The 22,242-nt window shown below is 38.7% G+C and overlaps 1 protein-coding gene across 1 annotated transcript in view; it reads right to left on the bottom strand.

Moving 5' to 3' along the window:
* Positions 1–22,242, bottom strand: part of DCHS2 (dachsous cadherin-related 2) — a 178,489-nt gene that overhangs the window by 30,817 nt on the left and 125,430 nt on the right. Inside the window, exons 9-13 of the mRNA XM_014456108.2 lie at positions 20,731–21,574; positions 17,847–18,086; positions 7,407–7,541; positions 6,984–7,193; positions 481–1,338 (exon numbers count right to left, since the gene is read on the bottom strand). Of these exons, the coding sequence (XP_014311594.1) occupies positions 481–1,338; positions 6,984–7,193; positions 7,407–7,541; positions 17,847–18,086; positions 20,731–21,574 (2,287 nt within the window). The remainder of the gene's footprint in view (positions 1–480; positions 1,339–6,983; positions 7,194–7,406; positions 7,542–17,846; positions 18,087–20,730; positions 21,575–22,242) is intronic.

Below are 22,242 nucleotides of genomic sequence, written 5' to 3' on the forward strand. Positions count from 1 at the left end.
AATGGCATAAATTTGTGTGAAAATTATTGTAAAACAATTAGCTTTATGAGAAAAATAGTCACAGGTGTGTCTTATCATATTTGAGTATATCTCCCTGATATACTTTGGATGAAAACAAGCATACCAAGTATTTTGCTTGCCCAGCCGGTGTTGCTCAGTGGTTGAGCATCTGCCCATGAACTCTGAGGTCATAGTTTGATTCCCGATCAGGACACATGCCCAGGCTGTGGGCTCAATCCCCAGTGTGGGGCATACAGGAGGCAGCCAATCAGTGATTCTCTCTTATCATTGATATTTCTATTTCTCTCTCCCTCTCCCTTCCTCTCTCTGAGGTCAATAAAAATATTTTTAAAAAGAATTGGTTAGATTAAAACTTTATAAATCTACAATAGCACTTTTATTGTGTGATCCTTAGTTTTAAGCCCTTTGCCAAAATAAGTACAAAATAAAATTTAAAAAAAACCTCAAAGGGACACTTACCTGCCTCACAATTTTCAGTCACAATTCCTTTATACAGACGGTGGCTGAAGGACATCTTTATATCCTCTCCTTCCATGTGAACAATCAAGAGACCAATGGCTGTCCTAGCTGGGACCCCTTGGTCCATAACTTTAAGCTGCAGCCAGATCGGAAAATATTCTGAAGATGGATTTTGCTGAAGTTGAATCTCTCCTGTATATTTATTAATAGAAAAGACTGACTGGGTCTCTGCAAAATTAAAAATGACAGTTCCATTGGGCCCCAAGTCTGGATCATTGGCTCTCAGAATGGCAGTCGTCTGGTTGATAGGTGACTGAGGGGAAAGAAAAATATCTAAGGGGTTCTGTTCCCAAACTGGATCATTGTCATTAACATCAGTGACATGCACTTTTATCATTACTGTGGTGCTTCTTGAGCCCTGGACGCTACAGTCTCTGGCCACAGCCCGAAATATATATTGAGATCTGGCTTCTCGGTCGAGGGCGTGGCCAGTTCTCAAAATGCCTGCCACGGGGTCGATGGTGAAGGCACCAGCAGCCTCATCTGTCAGGAAATACTCAGTTTGCCCATTCAGGCCTTCATCCTTGTCCACAGCGGACAGCACAAGAACCACTGTTCCCACGTCAGCATCTTCTCTCACGAAGGACTGGTACTGAAGCATGGGGAAGGAAGGGCTGTGGTCATTGTCGTCCAAGACTCTAACTTGCAACTGCACTAGAGAGCTTCTCGGGGGGTCCCCCAGATCAGAGCACAGGATGACAAGGGCAAAATTGTTGACTTGCTCTCGGTCCAAAGCACGAGTGGTTGAGAGTTCTCCTGACGTTTCATTAATAGAAAAGTACTCATCGGTATTGCCATCTATTAAAGAAAACAAATTCAAAGTTCACTCGAGTTAAAAAAAGTAGCAGCCCTTGGCTAGCAATATACATATATATATATTCACTGATTCGTTCACTCAATAAATATTTATTTCCTGATTACTACATTGTAGTGCTTTTGTAAGTACTGAGGCTATAACAGTGAACATGAATGATAAAGTCCCTGCCCTCATGAAGCTTCTATTATTGGAGATAAACAAATTATATAATTCAATATGTATCTTAATTCAATCAATAATTAGAACACTTGCTTTAACTGATTTGTATGATTTTTGTATATGTGCATGTACAACTTCTATATTCATATATTTTTCCTCTTGAGAGGATTAAAATGTATGTTTTATTTGAAATAAAACAACAGTTGGCAGGGATAAGAAACAGGATATAATGTCCATTTTTATATACCAATCAAAGATTAACAGATTAACAAGCCCTGGCCAGGTAGCTCTGTTGGTTAGAGCATTGTCCCAATATGCTAAGAGGTTGTGGGTTTGATCCCCCGTCAGGACACATACAAGAATTTGCCAGCACCGGTTTGGCTCAGTGGATAGAGCGTCGGCCTGCGGACTGAGGGGTCCCGGGTTCGATTCCGGTCAGGGGCATGTGCCTTGGTTGCGGGCACATCCCCAGTGGGGGGTGTGCAGGAGGCAGCTGATCGATGTTTCTCTCTCATCAATGTTTCTAACTCTCTATTCCTCTCCCTTCCTCTCTGTAAAAAATAAAAGATATTTTAAAAAAAAGAATTAACCAAATAATGTATAAATAAGTGGAACAACAAATCTTTCTCTCTCTTTCTCTCTCTCTCTGATAATTAAAAAAATAAATGCAAAAAATTTTACAAATTGATAACAGTAATTTTCACAAACATTACTCACTACAGATTGTATGCCATTTATACAACAGCAATAGTTCTTCTACTTTTCCATGGCACCTTGTGCATGAATCATAACACTTCTATTAGTGGAACACTTGTCTATTTCTTCCATAACATAAGCAAGGAGGATGTTTCATTCATCTCTACATCCTTCAAAAAAATATTTCCTTTACTACTGTCCCTGGTACTAAGTGGAATGTAGTTAAAGCTGAACCCAGGACAAAAAGGTTTCAAAGATATTTGAAAGTTACCCTGAGCATTAGTCAGGAAAAATGTGGTTCAATGACTTGCTGGCCATATTCTTGAATGGTCGGCCAATTTTTGGTTGAGGGGCATATTCCTGGATGAGGCGCACTATTCCCAATAATGTGGGAAGTTATTGGAATCCACCAGAGGCATATGGGGAAGAAGTGGATGGGCATTCAGAGAACACAACAGCTAGAGGTAGTGCTGGAGGCTGAGGAGAAGGGACTTGCATTTGTATTTATTCACAAGACATGGTTAATTTGTACCAAATATAGGGCCAGAAAACTACATTTCTGTGGGGTTTGTGATTAATAAAGTAATTAATCCACTCAGCATCAATTTAAGGAACACCTGTCGTGTACCAAGTATGTGCTGGATGCTGGAATAGGAGGAGATTAGGACACGATCCCAGCCTCCAAGAGTTCATAGTTCAGAGGAAATGTGGGTCAGGACTTGGACATTAAAGCGTGGTGTGAAAATCATACACACAGGACACTAGGGAGCACAGGGGAAGGGTACACAGTCCTGCGTTAGGATGTTCAAGATGTGCTTATTAGAAAGAGTGACATTAAAACTAACTCCTAAAGGGGAGGAAGACAGGCTGCAAATTTCAAAGACAGGGAAGAGGAGGAGGAAGAGGGAAGAGCGTGTGTGAAGTCCTAGGAGTAGGAGAAATTAATAGTTGCAAATGTTTTAGTGAACACGTGGTCCCCTAGGTATTTAAATGCCAAGGGTATGGAGAGGGTTGGCCATGGATTTCAGAGGTAAGCAAGGGGTCTAATCATGCAGTGCTCTGTGTACACTGATGAAGGGTCTATACTTTAGGGTCCATGGGGAGTCCTTGAAGGACTACAGGCAGGAAAGTGTTAGGAATCACATTTCTGTTTTAGAATGAGTATTGGACATCAGTGTCAAAGCTTAAATAGAATACAGGAGGTTCGGCAATTACTATGGTAATCGACTTGAGCAATGAGGAGGTTCTGAAATCATATGTGTATAGAGGAAGTGGACATATTCCAAAAATATTAAGGCGTAAGACTTCATGATGGGCTTAGGTGAAAGACAAGAGTGTTTAGACCGGTGCTCTTCGCAGTGAGGTCTGAGTGCTCCCAGGCTTGTATGAAGCTTTCCAAGGAGTACCTAGGAACGGGTAGTTTTCAGGTGATTTCCAGAAGCTCAGTTTATATATCCTCATTCCTAAAATTGTTCTGCCTAATCACCTAGGATCACGTGGGCTTGCCTTTCCCACATTTATTTTTGCAATCACCCTTCTTTCGGATTATAAAAGAAAGGCTCACTTCTCACCCATCCTAACCTGACCAAGGTGTACCACCCCAAAATGTAAAACCCCCTGCCGAGCACAGGGGCATTCCCAATGTTGGCGTTCGGTGCTGAAACAGTGACTGACTTTCATGCCTGGGGAATGCATCCTTTCATAGTTGGGTGGGATCTTTGCGATGAACTAAATTGTAGGACCTATTCAAGTTTCTAAGTCGTAAAATAAAAATGAAGATCAATCATTGATATAGCATTATATAACTCAGAAGCATTACTTTTCTACCAATAATCCTTCTCCCATGTAAAAAATGTGAACAAGCATTTTCAGTGCTTACATGTGTAACAAGATTCTTTTAAGAGCAAGTTGAGCAAAAACAGCTGATGACCACCAGCAGAGACTGTAGGAGAAGCCAGACCATAATGGGGGAATGAGAAGGAGGTGCTGCTAAGTTTGTTTTTGGACACTCTGATAATCCGATGCTGTTGTATATAACGATTTGGGTCCTTGAGGCTGCCAGGAAAAACTGAAACAATTTGAATTGGGAGGAAGACGGGTAAGTGGATATCCTGGGGTTAAAAAAAAGATTACTGGTGTCCAATGTGGCTTTGACATTAGAGTTACCTTCCATCTTCACCATCTTTCAGCTACTTTAACACTCTAAATTTTTTACGTGGTTCTTGGTGTGTGTGTGTGTGTGTGTGTGTGTGTGTGTTTCTTAGAATTTTCCTTGAACTAATATAACATCTTTTTAGTTTGTTCATTAATTAATGAGTTAAATACATTTCTTTGGCAGTCATTAATTTTATATTTATATGACAGTCATTACTGGACTTAAAAAAATCTATTAGTGGCCTGACATCTAGGGTGAAGATAAAGATTGGGAGATTTTGGGGTACCAGTGGTAGCTGAAGACAGGGACTAGATGAAATGATACAATAAGAGTGCATCTATGAGACAAGAAAAAGGATACCCCGGTAAGCACAAAAGACCCCGGGAACTCCAACAAGTCAGAGGACCACCAGGAGAAGAGACATTGGGAAGGCTTGTCTAAAGATTAGGGAGAAAGTGGCCTTCTGAAGTCAAGGTCAGATCAAGTGTCCAGGGCCTGATGCATGAAGGCATAAAGCAGTACAATGAAATTAAGAACTGAAAAGGATCCACGGGGTTTAGCAACAAGATCCTTAGTGTCTTTTGCAAAGACAGTTTCAGCCGAGTGACTTCCATGCAACATGTTGCAATGAACTAAGGAATGAAAATGAGGTAAAGACACAGAAACCAGAGTGCAGATGATTTTAAGAAGCTTAATTGTTAAGACAAATAGATCCTGAGCAAAGGGATACATCTGAGGGGGAATGTTTTTCAAGATGGAAAAGACTGGTAAAAAGTGATGGGAAAGCCAATAGAAGGAGAAAAGTTGGCAATTCAGGAAAAAGAAGTGAATGGATACAAGGAACGTCCCTGATGCCATAGATGGGGACAGGTGGTAGTCTGGAAAGTGTTTGTAATCGGTCCTCACCAAGATAAATACAGAAATTGAGAGTAAGCATTTAGAAAATTTTATAGCAGCTCAAGAGAATAATTTTATGCCTGCGGATTACAATAATAGTTCTTAAAAATTGTGGTTTGCATTTTGCATGTCTCTGATTTTTCCCCCCAGTAACTTATTCTTATTGTATTTTATAAAAGTATCAGTCACAAAAGATTAAAATTAAAAAAATATAAACCTTGGCCCTTAACCACAGATAGTTTGAGACATTTTAGAAAAGTGAAGCTTATAGAGGAGGAAAATAACTATCCCACTGCAACAGGAGGGGAAGAGGAAAGGATTGGGTTTGCTGATATAAGTTACTTGCAGGGAGTATTATTCTGTGGATGGCAGTATATTACCTTATCCTGAGGAAATAATATAAATATTGTTCAGCACAGCACTTTTCTAATAGTAGGACTTTTCAATATCTAAGTGACCATAAAAAGGAATGAGTGAAATAAATGTTATGTATATGAAACATCATTAGAAATGTGTACTCATTGACATGAAAGATTTACAGAGTATGTTAGCTTAAAAAATGAAGAAACAAACTAGCACATATAAATTATTCAATATGTTTAAAATTGGTGTCTGTACTCCCTAGACTCATGGAAAAGTGTTTGCCACAATAGCAAATGAGTTATCTCTGCATGACATAAGACTTTTTGTGTTATTACTTTTGTTTTGTTTTTTTAAATAAATTGTATATATATTCTACAACAATTATATCATTTTATAATCAGGGGTAAAGACAATAAAACTGTTTTCATTTTGGAGTACAATGGGTGGTACAAAGAAAATGTAGACTGGTTACAGAATTTTTACCACATAGAGAGTAATCACTTCCAGAAGCCAGTCTTAAAACTATGTTCACAAAACCTTAGCACAGCTTCTCTACATCAGAAGCATTATTCTCTCCTCGACTCCTACCACTCCATGTCCTCTCTGATGCCTGCTAAAAAGCTGACTCTTCAATCACTCTTTTTTTAGGTGAGTAAGATATGGCTCTCTCAAGCTGACTGTGCTGATGCGGAAGTTATTCTGTCAGAAATCCTTATGCCTCCGATCCAAAGGGGCCATATCACAAAATTATCTGCTAGAGAAGAAGTTCCTAAAGACTGCAATCCACAGGGTATGTTGTAGGTCTGAGGTGTTACATTGATATTCAGATCTTGGAATTGTTTGCCCACTTATGTGTTCTAGGTCCTTCTAGAAAGACCTGAAAAAAGTCTGAATTTCTCAAAATATTAAAAATAAGTGATTATAAGAGAGAAACAAAAGTAGGGAGGAAAAAGCTATCTGTCCATCTGTACATCCACTGATGTTAAATAATTTAGGGCACTAAAATGCATTGCCCTATAGAAAAATTTATAAGAGTACTTGGCAGCAGATTTATTTTTATTTTTTTAAATATACTTTTATTGATTTTTTACAGAGAGGAAGGGAGAGAGATAGAGAGTTAGAAACATTGAGAGAGAGAGAAACATCGATCAGCATTGGCAGCAGATTTTTAAAGAATTTGGAGGGTAGTGGTTCCAAATGGCTATAGGAAGGAGTGGAGAGAAAGCCCAGGGCGCCAATCTGTTCTTACTGGGTGTGTAGGCATTCCAATAGATACCAAATACAAAATAATCACCATGCGGTGTGTGTCAACTGGGTTAGTACCCTGGGGGGAATTTTAATAATGAAAACACTTACCAATTATATGATATTTGACAGCTCCATTATTGCCAGTATCCATATCGAAGGCCAAAACAGTGTAGACAACCCCTGGCTCTTGGTTTTCCAGAACCTCAATGTCATGGGCGGGGACAATGATCTTTGGAGCATGGTCATTTTCATCTTCCACAGTACAGAGAACGGTGGTGGTGCCGGACAAGGAAGGGACTCCTCCGTCTCGAACAAGGACTGACAAGGAATGAAAAATGGCACAGAGTGTGGCCACGGATTCATACCTAAAATGCACTGCCCTAATTAGACAGCATCAGACCAAACTGACAGGTAGCCCTGGCTCAATTATGTTTTCTTTAAAGACACCCTACTGAAATGTAAAAATTCAGCACTGAACTTTCTCCTGCCCATTTTTGTTTGTTTGTTTAGCAGAGTCAAGGGATCCCTTACCTCGGAGGGTGAGGGCTTCCTGAACTTCTCTGTCAAGTGTGGTGGCTGTCACCACCTCTCCAGTGTCAGCATTTATCTCAAACAGCCCAGACGATGCACCCGGCATGATTTCAAACTGAAGCTTGGAATTGATTCCTTAAGGAAAAAAAAATAGCGATTATCCCTTTGGAATCCATTCTTCTGTTTTCCCATTCTTTTTCCTATGAACGTGTCAGGTGATGGATGAAAAGGGCAAAATGCTTAAACAACCTTCAAATTAAGGTTAAAAAAACAAACCACACACACACACACACATCAAAACAACTCTTTTGCCTATCCTTGCTAAATAAAAGCCTCGTGACCTGAAATGCTTGATTTTCAAGTCATGAGACTTCCTCAGAGTGAATGCTTACTATCTTTTCCCTCCCATAAAAATTTCTTGCAAGTATGCAACTCTACAACATATTTCTAATTATTCCTTCTAATACCCCTTGTGACTTAATGACATAATTGTAGGCTTGCAGGGCAAGGGACAGTTTCGGTAGATTGATGTAGGGAAGCATGGGATTTGGTTGGAAAGTCTGTAAGGAGGAATCTCCAAAAGGTTGGGGGCTCTAAGGGGGACCTTGCTGAAGGCAGCAGCTCCTACCTTGACTTTTCCAAACAAGTCCGATCCCCCGGGGTGTTTTATTAGAATCTCTATGTTTAGTCTTTAAGACCCGACCTTGTAGAAGCATGTGTTTTCTCAATGATGCTTACCTTGCTGATTGTATCTAGAGGTTAATTTTAGTTCAAGCTATTGTGACAGTAAAAGCCTAAGGAGGCAGGCGAACAGGGCTATTTGCTCCTAAAGCAAAGCAGCCCCTTAGCCTCTCTTTCACAGAAACATGTGTCAGAGTAATCTGTTCATCCGTGCCGGTTAGCCCTGGCAGATTGACCCTATTTCAAAGTTTGCAATCAGTTATGCCAACCTTCATTCTCCAGCGCAGAAGGCAAGCTCAAAGAGTTGCTTCTCTGCATTTATTTTGTTTTGTTTTCTAGTTAGTATTCCATCTCCTTTCTGGAGTGAGAAATGCAGTGCTGCATTATTCAATATTATGAAAAGAATTCTTCCCATATTTTTGTGGTTTCATTTCTCCCCCGAGAAAAACATCAGGCCATTTCCATCACTGGTTGTGAAGAGCATTCATACCATTAATGTGAACGGGTTAATCCCATGACATTGTAGCTTAGTCGCACTTTACACAAGTTCCTTTCAATCATTTTACTATGTTCTTTTCTTAACTGACAAGAATCTATGCATAGATATAGTACTTAGAATATCTGATATATACTTTAATAAAAGATGAAATGCCGTTCTTTGACCTTAATGAAAAAACTTCAATTACAAATTTCCATATTGCCAGTCTTAAAATGTAAGTTTCACTCTGATCTAGTGACTGTGAAATAGGACTGGGTGCTGCAAGGAGTGGAATAGAATGCTAGTTTTATAAAAGAATAAATATATGTATGTCTTCTTACCATGTCCCTTAAAGAGGAAAGATATTTGAGATAATCTATAGGCATTTAAAAGACTTTTTTAAAGTTTAATAAAATAGGTTTAATATATTTGATATGCTATAGCCAGAGTCACCAAAATATTTCACTCTATCATTAGGCACTAAGCATTAGGCATAACATTACATTAATAATTATTTAATATCATAGTGATTACTTTGATTTCATAATGATCACATAATCTCCCCTCTAGCTAAGAAAGAATTTCTAAAAATTCCAGGTTGTTAAAAGTTTGTTATTCCTGTTTATCACTTCCAATACTATGAAAATGGGAACAATACCATATTACATTTACTTTGCTTGCTCCTCAAATATTTAGTGAGCAAAATTAGGTGACAACATGGTGCTAACTGGCCAAGGAGACAGTGGTAAGTCAAAGAGGTATGGCATCTGCCTTCATGGAGCTGACATGGTTTCAGAAAGGCACCTTTTAATTTTTTGGACTTTTTATTTTTGAATAAATTTACTCACTTGCTATATGATTTTACTATACATTACCCATAATATTATATATTACATATTAGAGACTTTAAATTTCCAACACTTGTCAAACCTATAAGTATCTTTAAAGGTTTAAACATAACTCTTTATATTTTCCCTTTCTTCCATTGTTCCCATTGTTCTTTAATGTGCTTTGTTTGCCACTATAACCAATATTTTCCTGACTTTTCAGAAACTTTCTGATTTTATTATTTCTATTATTTTATATGGCTTTAACCCATTCACCTGAAATCCACCTGGTGCATTACTAAAGGTAAATAAGATCTTTATTTATAACTATAGTTTGCATACATACATTTTCACTCCAAACTTCACACCCTCACAACTTAAATAGTGTGAGAAAAATTTAAAGTATTCTATTTTGGCTCTTTTAGAGCTCAGTTCCTTGCTTCTTCCTACACACACCCTTATAACCCACCGGAACAAAGAGACCAAGAGACCATCACCAAACTTGAAAATTAGGAAAAGAAAAGAAAAGGAAACAGATTATTCAGTCAAAACCATTACCTTACTAAGCAATCTGATCTGGGTCTGAACCTATTCTGTGATATAAAAACGTGGCACACGCCGAGTAAAGGACGTGTGTGTGCCACCCATGTGTGTGTACACATAAACACATCTGCTCTTAGACCTCAAGACCTACAGCCTTATGAGCTCTTAATTTCTCCCACTCTAAAATAACTTTCCTCCTCAATTCATTTCTTTTCCTATCCAGGCCAGCCCCACGAATTCTCACTTTAGCTATATCGCACATTTCCTCAGGACCTTGGCTTTTTGCCAAAGATGAGCAGCAAAACCCCAACCCAGGATCCTTCCAGCCATCTCTCTGCCCTCCTTGAGTATCTAGCAGATACCCGGAGCTGGTGAAAATTTCACAACAGCATAGACTGAGGGCACAGAAATGTCCTTGTTATCTGGTGATCTTTCCAAATCTCCTTAGTCACCTCTCTCCCATTCCTGTCTGCCACCCAAACACCTCCTGGCTCACTCTCACAGATTCTCCCCTTCCTACTCCCGGATAAAGTGGGGACATTAGTAAAAGGTTCCCTCAACATTCTGCATCTGTACTCCACTCCACCTCCTGCTTTCTGTCTCCATGGCAAAAGAATTCTTCAAATGTCCTCCTTGGAATTTTCCTGTTGGTTCTAGACTTTCTCATTCATTTTCCCCCAAAAATTATAGTCTTCTCTAGCTATAAGAATCAATAATTTTTTTTCCTTTTCTTTTTAGCCAAGTGTCTCTAAAAAAAATACTACCCATTCTCTGCAACTAGCTTGAAAAGAGACTACTGCCATACCTAGCTACTCTTTCTACAGTCACCCATGACCATCTGGTTATATTATAAACTCTACTGGTCATTTTTAGTTCTTATCTTCATATATTGCTCATTGATCTAAAAAAAAAGACAGAAAGGAACAAAGGGAGAGAGGTAGAGAAGGAGAGTGGGAAGAAGGGAAGGAGGAAAAAGGAATTCAGTTTACACTCATAAACAGATGACACCATGTGTTTGCATTGGGGTTCAGTTATTTGGTTGTTTCATTCATTTATGTATGCATGGATGCATTCATTCATGTGTTCCTTTATGCAATGAACATCTACTGAGTGCCAGGCACTGGAATAATAAGTAATTATCCTGATCCTCTGGTGGGTAACTCTGACAATGAAATCAATGTTATAGACAATGCTGTAAAATATATTAAATCATTGAAGAAGTGGATCAGGGAAGACTTATCATGGGTAGATAGTTCATTAATCATATCATTCAATAAACATGTAGAGAGAGTGATAGTAGTTGCCAGGTGCTAACAAATAACTGATAGTAAGAAGACAATTTGTCTGCCCTCACAGTGTTTACAGTATAGCACTAGATACAGATAAGTTAGCAGGCAATTATGATTGCACATGATAAGATATGACTGAGTAAGTATAAGTTGCCTTTTGTATAAGCCAAGACCCTGCAGATGAATAGCATTTAATTGGTAAGAGGGAAGAAAGAGTATGTGCCCCAAAGGGACATCCTAGGGAGACTGAGAGTCAGAAGAAGAGACAGGACTTCCTTCCTCCCATTTGCTTACTGTCTCTCTCAGCAATGCCACTCCACCTCTGCAACAACTGCCCACAGCTTTCAGTCTCCTGGGTACTCCAGGATCAGTCTCTGTAAGGCTCCTCTCATTTTCTTCCTAGGTTCTGATCATCTCAACCACTTCTTGTTTTCCAGGATTTTGCCTGGGTTACTTCAAGATTCCCTTTTTTGCTCATCCAGCCTTCCAACCTCTCATTTTCCTGCCTGCTCCTGACTAATGCAGTACTTGGCACCAGCAGCGGGTCCCAGGTAACAGGAACTCTGAAACTGGTTTGATTATGTCTCTGGCCTTGAATGCACTGCTTAGTTCCTGGCCCATGGAAAACCACTTGCAGTGATATCAAAATCAATTAAATTATCACCTGTGTCCCACTGTAATGAAGTGACTCAAATCCCTTAGAGGACCAAATGGACCAAATGGTGCTGGCTTCGGCCATATAATAGTAAAAAGGACTATGATGTGAGACAGCTGTTCCTGAGTGTAGTAGGAACTTACAGAAAGAAAATTACACCGATACAACTCCTAGGGCAATGGAAACTAAGGAGAAAATAAACAAATGGGACTACATCAAAATAAAAAGCTTCTGCACAGCAAAAAAAACCATCAACAAAACAACAAGAAAGCCCACCTCATGGGAGAAGATATTTGCCAATGTTATCACCAATAAGGGTTCAATCTCCAACATTTACAGGGAACTCATACAACTTAACAAAAGGAAAATAAACAATCCAATCAGAAAGTGGGCAAAGAACCTAAACACACATTTTTCAAAAGAGGACATACAGAAAGCCAAGAGACATATGAAAACATGCTCAAAGTCACTAATCATCCGAGAGATGCAAATCAAAACAACAATGAAGTATCATCTCACACCTGCCAGAATGGCTATCATCAACAAATCAACAAATGACAAGTGCTGGAGGGGATGCAGAGAAAAAGGAACCCTCTTTCACTGCTGGTGGGAATGCAGACTGGTGCAGCTACTGTAGAGACCAGTATGGTGTTTCCTCAAAAATTTAAAAATGGAACTGCCATTTGACCCAGTAATCCCACTTCTAGGAAATGGTATCCCAAGAAAACAGAAACACCAATCAGAAAAGATATATGCACCCCTATGTTCATAGCAGCACAATTTACCATAGCTAAGATTTGGAAACAGCCTAAATGCCCATCAGCAGATGAGTGGATTAGAAAACTGTAGTACATCTACACAGTGGAATACTATGCTGCTGTAAAAAAGAAGGAATTCTTACCATTTGCAAGAGCATGGATGGACCTGGAGAGCATTATGCTAAGTGAAATAAGCCAATCAGTGAAAGATAAATACCACATGATCTCACTCATTTGTGGAATATAAGGAACATTATAAACTGATGAACAAAAATAGATACAGAGGCAAAGAAGCATCAAACAGACTGTCAAACTATGGCGGGAAGGCAGGGGAGGGTTGTGGGGGGAGGTAAGAGATCAACTGAAGGACTTGTATGCATTCATATAAGTATAACCAACGGATGCAGACACTGGGGGTGGGAGTGAGGGCATGTGCCGGGGGTTAGGGGAGGCCAGGGGGAGGTCAATGGGGGGCAAAAAGGAGACATATGTACTACTATTTGTATTACTTTAAACAATAAAATTAAATTTTAATAAAAGAAAATTACAAGCTGCGGCTTTGTACACGCAGCTCAGGCATAGTTGAACTCTAGAAGGCTTCTATGGGAGCCCTAAAATTAATTTTCCTAAAGATCAGACCAAGTTGAGTGGTCTGATTTATAAGGACTAGCAGAAGTGATTTGCTTTCAACCAGCAGAGTACATCTATAGGGTAAACTCCTCCACTATCATCCATCACCTATTTAGCAAAGATTCTGATCATCTTGGCATCCAGTAGAATACCACATTGAGTCACCACTATGATGTCATCAAAATCAGAACTGATGAGCGGCAAGTAGCAAGTGACTTAGATGTGTTAACCAGATACATGTATTAGACCAGCAGTTGGCAAACTACAACCTACTGACCAAATCCAGCCTGCCCCTGCTTTTGAAAAGTTTTATTGAAACACAGCCATACTCACCTCCTTATGTATTATCTATTGCTGTTGTCTTGCTGCAGTGAAAGAATTGGGTAACAGAGACCGCATGGCCTGCAAAGCCTAAAACCTGTACTGTCTCCCCCTTTACAGAGAAAAGTTGGCAGAACCCACCCTAGCTGGTTTGGCTCAGTAGATAGAGTGTCGGCCTGCAGACTGAAGGATCCCGGGTTCATTTCTGGTCAAGGGCACATGCCTGGGTTGCAGGCGCAATCCCCAGTAAGGGGTGTGTAGGGGCAGCCAATCAATGATTCTCTCTCACCATTGATGTTTCTAGTTCTCTCTCCCTTCCTTTCTGAAATCAACAAAAAATATATAAAAATAATAATAAAGTAAAATTGTTTTTTTAAAAAAGTTGGCAGAACCCTATCCTAGAGTAAAGGGTGGGAGCATGGTAGGAGTTGAGGACAGAGGAAAGCTGAAATCATGTCATAAAATGCCTGGTTGTTAAGCTAAAAAACAATAGAACTTTACCATCAGAACTGTGGGGAATTAATAAATAATTCTGACCAGGGGCGTGCTCTTTTCAGAAATGCTTTTTCAGGAAGATAATTTTTCATAGAATCCCTCAACTGTGCAATGCCATGCAGCTCAGACATTTCTGAAGCAAAAACAGGATCACACCTGCTTGACCGAATGAAGAGATAAATAAATGAACGGATTCTGAAGAGTGAAGGCAACTTGAAGCAGCTTATTTCACAGATGCTCCAGTTTCTCAGATCACACAACCAAACATATTTACTGAGCTCCCAAGTCATAGCTTGTACTATGTAAGGGTCCTGGGATAAAAGTGACTAAACTGTGTCCTCAATCCATGAGAAGTTCACAGCCTAATCGGCAGGCACACAGTAACCAATTACCAGTATACAATCACACTACCACGGATTCAATAAAACACAACTCTATATCAACTTCACCAGCGATTCTCTCTGGGTGAGTGAGGTTAGCAGTGCTCCTTACTCTCTCTCTCTCTCTCTTTTTTTCCTTCTGTTTACTATTTCATTAATTCTAAGACACATTTTTTCACATTTTAGCATTTCTAAATTGAGATACAATTTCCAAGTAAGGGTGCCTTAGACCCCATGAAATAGATAAAATACTGTCACCGCCACATTGCCCCTCGCTCTGAGTGTAGGATGTTGGGAGTTGTTCATCTAGCATGAGATGTTTTCTAGGAAACCAGATGTGGAGTTCATTCAAGGTAAACCCGGATAGAGAATACATTTTTATGGAATAGACAATAAGAACTCATTGTAGAATTCAACACTTCTGTATGGCAATGTACAGTGGGGCCTTGACTTACGAGTTTAATTCGTTCGGAGACCGAGCTCATTAAGGAGCTCGTTAACTCAAATTACTCTATCAACTCAATGCAAAAAATCGGCCGAGAGACAGCTGGTATCTCAAAAAACTCGTTAGTTGGGACACTCGTAAGTCAAGGCCCCACTGTACTGTTAAATTATTTGATATTTGCCACTATTAAGTAAAGGTATCAGCCAGGAGCGAGTCATCTTCCCTGGAAGGGCACCCTTTCCTCTCAGCAGCGGAGAGGGGCCAGGGGGGAAGGTCTTTTCTCACTAACAATGGAGCTCTTGTTGGTGGCTCCAAATACTGTAGCAGTTTTAATATCTTAGTTAAAACCTGGTAGTTGTTTTTCCCTTTTAATATAAGAAAAAACTCCTGTTAGAACTAGTGTGAGTCATACATCATAAACATTCAGTGCTGGAATTCCCATGGGTTTTGAAGGCCAACACTTTAAGCTGACATTTTTTAAAACTACATTGTAGAATGCTAGAAAACATATGTTAAGCTTTCTGGTATTAAGTCATGCTGTAGTATTTTTAAAAATACATACTATAAAGTAAACCATTCATAAATTCCAACGTGATGCCAGTATGTTAAAATCTTGATTACGTCATTTAATTCTCCTGCATAATCCTTTTTCATTGCTTTAACACAACAAGCCAAAAAAAATATTGAGAGAAAATCTGTTCAAAATCACAAACATATACACAAATTCACATGCATTTACATAACTACTTGCTTAACAGATCTGGCTTCACTAAAAACACTAAAATTTCCAATAAACCAAAATTGTCTCTCAAACATGTGAAGGTACATGAGACTCATGAAGAGGCTAAATGTGTACTTAAAGTATCCATAAATGCAGAGCCAGAAAAACAATAATTTCATATCTGAATTCTCCATCCGGCAAACCATAATCTCCAGAATAATGAACAACCAGTTCAAGTAACAGGTTTCAGACTATTGATTCTAAAAGAAAATAACACGAATACTGAGCAACTTGACAATAAAAATTGGAAAGCATATTTATGGTCATCATCTTTAGTTGATATATGCAAATTTGAGAGAACTTCTTTCCTCCCTCTTCAAACATTTAAAGCAAAAGAGATCTGTTCAGTAGAATCCATTACAGAAAAATAAAATTAAGAAGCTAAAGTCAAGTCAAGGGGAGGAAGGATTTTACAGACTTTAATGATGGCTCAATCGCACATCAGTGACAGGTTTGCATATGTCTGTGTACTTTGGGAAGTGCCTTATGGTGTGCCAAGCCCTGTGTTACTCCATTTATACCAGAGCACACACTGAAAGAATTTCACTGAAGCGGAATTATGGTAAAACACAAAGTTTATGTATATTCTCTTTTGTTTCTGTCACCCTAAAAGCCATACTGTGGGAAATGTGCTAAATCAATTTTTTGAGCACGGGTTGGAACAAGCAATTGTTAGTATGCTCCTCCTGCGGCTCCGAGCATAGTAAGAAAAATTGTTTGATCACACTGCCCCACTCTGGTCAAAAGAGAGATTAGGTAGCCCTTAAAATGAAAGTTTTTGTAGCATGACATCCAAATTCATGTAAAATACATTTCATTAAAAAACGATGTTTTCCTAAAGAGCAAAGCATCTGAATGGTATATAATTCAGATTAAAAGCTGAAGGAAATATATCTTTTAGCCCTTTGAAACAAGAGGAACAAGCTATTAAAACTACTAGTATTTCTCCATAAAAACATCTATTGTTAATCCTATAAGGAAAGAAAAAATATTATGCTGATTCTGTAACGCCACTTGCTATATAAAAATGTGAATCGCGGAAGGCTGGTTTATTAAACTATTCATATTTATTCAGGTGGGAAATTTTGCATATGCTGTTAATGGCAAATACTTCACTGTAATTTTTGTAATTATTTTGTTTAAAATAAAAACAGGATATTATTAAAGTTACTGAAATTTAAATGCCAAAAAGTCAGTGATATCAAAAAGTAATTCCAGCCCAATGGATAGAGTCGGCCTGTGGACCAAATGGTCCTGGGTTCGATTCCGGTCGAGGGCACATACCTTGGCTGCAGGCTCCTCCCGGGCCAGGACCCTGATTAGGATGCGTGCGGGAGGCAACCAATCGATGTGTTTTTTTCACATCGATGTTTCTCTCTGTCTTTCCCTCTCTCTTCCACTCTCCCTAAAATCAATGGAAAGATATCCTCGGGTGAGGATTAACAACAAAAAAAAAAGAAAAGTAATTCCAAGAAATTCTAGGAATTTACAAATTCTTAACCATAGTAACCGTTTACTTCAAAGTCATTTCCTCAACACAGTGGTTGACATTAATAATAGTAATAATAATAATAGTAATAATAATAATCGAAGTTAACATCTCTTAACTATGTACTGTGTCAGACACTGGTCTTTGTTCTTTACATGTAATAATCATTCATACTTAGAACTGTAAATCAGGCCTTATTTTTACAGATAAGCAAACAGAGGATCAGAGAGGATCAGTAACCTGTTAACGGTTACAGAGCTAAGCAAATGGCAGTTCTAGGATTCAAACCCAGGCAGTCTGACAGCATCCTATATCTCCCATTATGTTATATAGAGAGGAAATAACCATTTGCCTTCCTGTAGTCAATGTATCCATTATACTCTGAAAAAAAGGTGATACCTAGTCATAGTTCTGCTTATTATCAAGATCAAATCAATAACTTCTATGTTAATTAGGTGTGCATCACTCTATTATAAAGATCAATTGATAAAGATCAATATAAGAAAATGCTATATAAAAACACACATTATCTTTACACATGGATGGGTTTTTCTATGAGAAGTCTGAGATGATTCACAAGTGTCTCATTTTTCTGGGACACAACTAGCTGAAATTACGTCTATTTGTGTTTTTAGCATTAATTACTTAGTTTCCATATTTTAAATTACCTGAATCTCTGTCCATAGCTTCAACTCTTGTGACGAACTCCCCTGGATTTCGGTTTTCTTTAACTGAAGCTTCATACAGGTGCTGCTTAAATACTGGTGCCTCATCATTTACGTCAAGAACAGAAATTGTCAAAGTCTGGGATGAAGAAAGTGCCGGGACGCCATCGTCCAGGGCCAGCAGGGTCAGAACATGCTGAGTTTTCATTTCATAATCCAAAGAACATGTTGTAGTTAGTAAGCCTGTTTTGAAAGTGGAGAAAAATAATATGTAATAAAAATTATTCTGAAAAGTCCAGCTCACTCTAACTTATCTAACTTGCTAAAACTTCAGAACCTTTCTTTATTATATAATAAATCTGATTAGACTAACTTTAAATTTATATATTGTCTAAAATAAAATGAGAGCATTTTTCATCAGAAAAGTCACCCTAATTTAAACTATAAGGATGAATGAAAATTCAGAAATAATCTATCATATACCATTCTTTCCCATGAAGATGATATCAAAATGATTTTTCTACCCAACATCAACCTTCATTTTTTTAAAATATATTTTTGTTGATTTCAGAGAGGAAGGGAGAGGGAGAGAGAGTTAGAAACATCAATGATAAGAATCATTGATCAGCTGATGCCCCCTACTGGGGATCGAGTCCGCAACCTGGGCTGTACCCTTGACGGGAATCGAACCCGGGACCCTTCAGTCCATAGGCCGATGCTGTATCCACTGAGCCAAACCAGCTAGGACTGACCATTATTTAAGACATCTAGGTTTTTACAGTATACAATCATCTTCAGGTCAAATGACAATTCATGTTTAAAGTGACCAAGTAACAAAAAAAATGAGTACAGCTGCATTGCTTAATATATTTAGCCGTATTAAATAACTTATTAAAGACTTATAATCTCCTTATACTTGCTCTGTTAACTATCTTTTTTATTAACTAAAAATAGTACAGACTTTATAACTCAGACAACAAATTTCATGAATAAAACATGTCTCCATCCAATTGCCATTGGAGCATATAACTCATGGAAGGAAAATGTTAAAAAGCCTTGCACACATATAGCTCCCATGAGTCCAACTGTCACACTTTTTCTTTTAGGATTGCTGTTTGCTTCTCTAAAAACATGCTCATCCTATAAGAACTTTTCTTCAAATAACTAAAGAGGTTTACTGCTTCATTTTTATATAACAGTTTTCCAGTAATTACTTACAGCCAAAAGCCATTGAAAAAAATCATTATAAGAAATATGAGCCTCGTGAGAGAAACAATAGCCCATCTCACATGAAAGCATTCAGCAATTATCATTTTATGTCATTGAAAAATGTGTCAACTGAAACAGCCACTGCAATTGTTCAAGATTCATGAGGCCTATATATGAGACACAGTTCTAATTTTATCCATCCTCGTTAAAAATCTGAAATAGACCTTCCTTAGCCATTGTGGAAAACATTTTAAGCATCACTGAAACAGGTCCTTGGAGACCCCAGCTCTAACAGTAATCAGTAACCAGGTCTGGACTATCTCTCTGTCAGTTGGGCTTTTAGGTGATGTTCACGCATGCCTCAGAAAGAAACCATATGTACAGTATTCAATAAATATTTTGATAAAAATTTTTCAGCAGTATATAGCCAGACTATAATCATGACTTCCAAATCCTACACATTCAGTCCCATTCCAAATTATGGTCTTATTAATGGTAGGGCCAACTGGCATACATCTGAGATTTTTTTTTCTAAGGCTCATGCAGAAATGACTATTTTTAGAGGTTGAGATGGTAATCCATCTCCTCAGTATCTCCTGAAAATCAGATCATGAGAAGTTCATTTCCAATTTTATAAGAATGACACTTTATACATCACACAACATCAGAAATTTTAGTAGATGTTAATTGGCAATGTCATAATAACAAGACAAGTAAAGTAGCAGTTAGTGACATTTCTACAGAGAACTTGACAGTGAATAAATGCTTCTGGAAAAAAAAATGGTACACTTGACATGAGAAGTAAGGGTCTTATACCCAAATCAATGCAACCATTTAAAAGTACATTATTTCTATCCTGATCAGATACTCAGTTGGTTAGAGCATCGTCCTAATATGCCAAGGTTGCAGGTTTGATCCCCAGTCAGGGCACATACAAAAATCAACCGATGAATGCATAAATAAGTGAAACAACAAATCAATGTTGCTCTCTTTAAAATCTATATATATAAAAGGCTAATATGCAAAGTGTCCCCTCGGGAGACTGGGAGAATGGGAGTTCCATCTCTCGCTATGACATGCGCTGACCACCAGGGGGTGGCATGGAACATGGTGGGCGACCAGCAGGGGCACTGAGAGAGTGAGGGAAGGAGGAGGCAGGAAGGCGGGGAGGTGGGGAACCTGATTGGCCCTGATCGCCTGCCAGGCCTAGGGACCTACCCGTGCACAAATTTCGTGCACTGGGCCTCTACTAAATAAATAAATAAATTTCAACTATTTACAAAAACATGTTTGTATGATGTATGATCTTAAAGATAAATTTCCATACTAAAGCCTTTGAATAATGCTGTTGGTTAGTCATAGTCTACCTTTTTGTACTTTTGGCACCATCTCCAACTCTGTGACTACCCACAATGGTAGCAAAGAAGTTTGCTGCTACTGTAGATTCATCTCATGAAATGTAAGCTAGTTATAAATCATAGCCAATATCAACAAACGGGCCAATTACAGTTGGTTCTCTGAATACAACCTCTGTACCTATCACATATAGAAGTTAAACACAAAATTAAGTAACATTTCTTTAAAGCCCATTCATTTGGAACCATCATCTTAACAGAGGAAACTGAAAAGGATCAACGTAAGCAAGTGGTCAGAGGCTTTAATTGACAGTGACAAATACCTGATGACTCATCTAGCATAAAGGCCAAGTTTTCATTTCCTGAAAGAATGCTGTATGTTACTCTTCCATTCCTTCCTTCATCTGGATCGTGAGCAGTTACGTGGTGCACCAAGGAGCCCACTGTGGCATCCTCTTTGACATGAGCGATGGGGAAAGACATAAAAGTGGGGCTGTGGTCATTTACATCCAAAATCACTACCTTGGCCATCAGCGATCTCAGTCGCCGGTCGGTCACATTCACAGCCTGATCGGATGCAGTCACTGTCAGGACAACAGTAGGAACTCTCTCTCTGTCGAGGGGGGACGCAGTGACCAATGTGCCAAACGAGGGGTGGATGAGAAATGGATTGATTCCAGGGAGGTGGGATTCAATGAAGTATTGTATTCTACTGTTCAAAAAACTGCCATCTCCGTCTTTGGCATTGAAGACGTGTACCAGAGTTCCTACAGGGACATTCTCTTCTACGCTTATCACAATGGACTCTTCCTGGAAAGATGGGGAATGGTCATTCTGGTCTTCCACATCAATGCTAAGGAAGACTGTGCTCTGCAAGGGAGGAGTTTTGCTGTGATCTTTAGTAACCACCCTGAAAAGATAATGTGATGTCATTTCATAATCAAGTTCCTTAGAAAGGAACAAGTCCCCCGTTGAGCTGTCGATTTCAAAGGGGCCGTCCTTATCATCTGCAGCGATACTAAAATGTAGCTTTCCATTCTGGTGTTGTTGAAAGTGATCAGGTGACTTTATCAAGCTCATTATTTTTGCAGGCTTCAAGTTTTCTGGTATAACTAAATGTCTAATATTCTGAGAAATGGCAGCTCTCCCTTTGGATAGTGGTATCACCTGAAATAAGAATTAAAAGGAGCTATTAATCTGGAGTATTTTTTTAAACAGTTGAATCAGTATATGTGATGATGTTACTTTGGAAACTAATCCCTTCTCTCCGTGTGAAATACATATGGTAATTGGTGGCATTATTTTTTATTACATAACTAGAGGCCCGATGCAAGAAATTCGTGCAAGAGTAGGCCTTCCTTCCCCTGGCACCGGCTTTCCTCTGGCACCCGGGACCCGGGCTTCGCTCTGGCTGCTGGCAGGCACCCGGGACCCGGGCTTTACTCTGGCCCCGGATTCATCCGGAAGAATGTTGGAATGACATCCAGAATGACGTCCAGTCTAATTATTATAGATTCCAGTATGCCTCTGATGATTGAAAATTGCATAATATCTAGGAGATGAGAAAGTACATTTCCACTTCCCATTTGTTCTAATGTGGGAAATGATATATTGGTTCTAATGTGAGGCCATGCTATATTTTGATAAGCTGAACTATAGTCTTGTGATTCTTCAATGAGAATGTGGAATATGTAGTTCTCCAAATTACTTTAAATCCTAGAGACCAATATATCCATAATGACAACATCTGTGTACATTTATGTATCATGTGTCTTTGTTTATCTAAAACCAGAGACTTGAGGAATTTTGACATAGAATTTTCTCCTAAATATATA

Source organism: Myotis lucifugus, unplaced genomic scaffold, assembly GCF_000147115.1.
Source record: "Myotis lucifugus unplaced genomic scaffold, Myoluc2.0 scaffold_1, whole genome shotgun sequence".
Lineage (NCBI taxonomy): Eukaryota > Metazoa > Chordata > Mammalia > Chiroptera > Vespertilionidae > Myotis > Myotis lucifugus.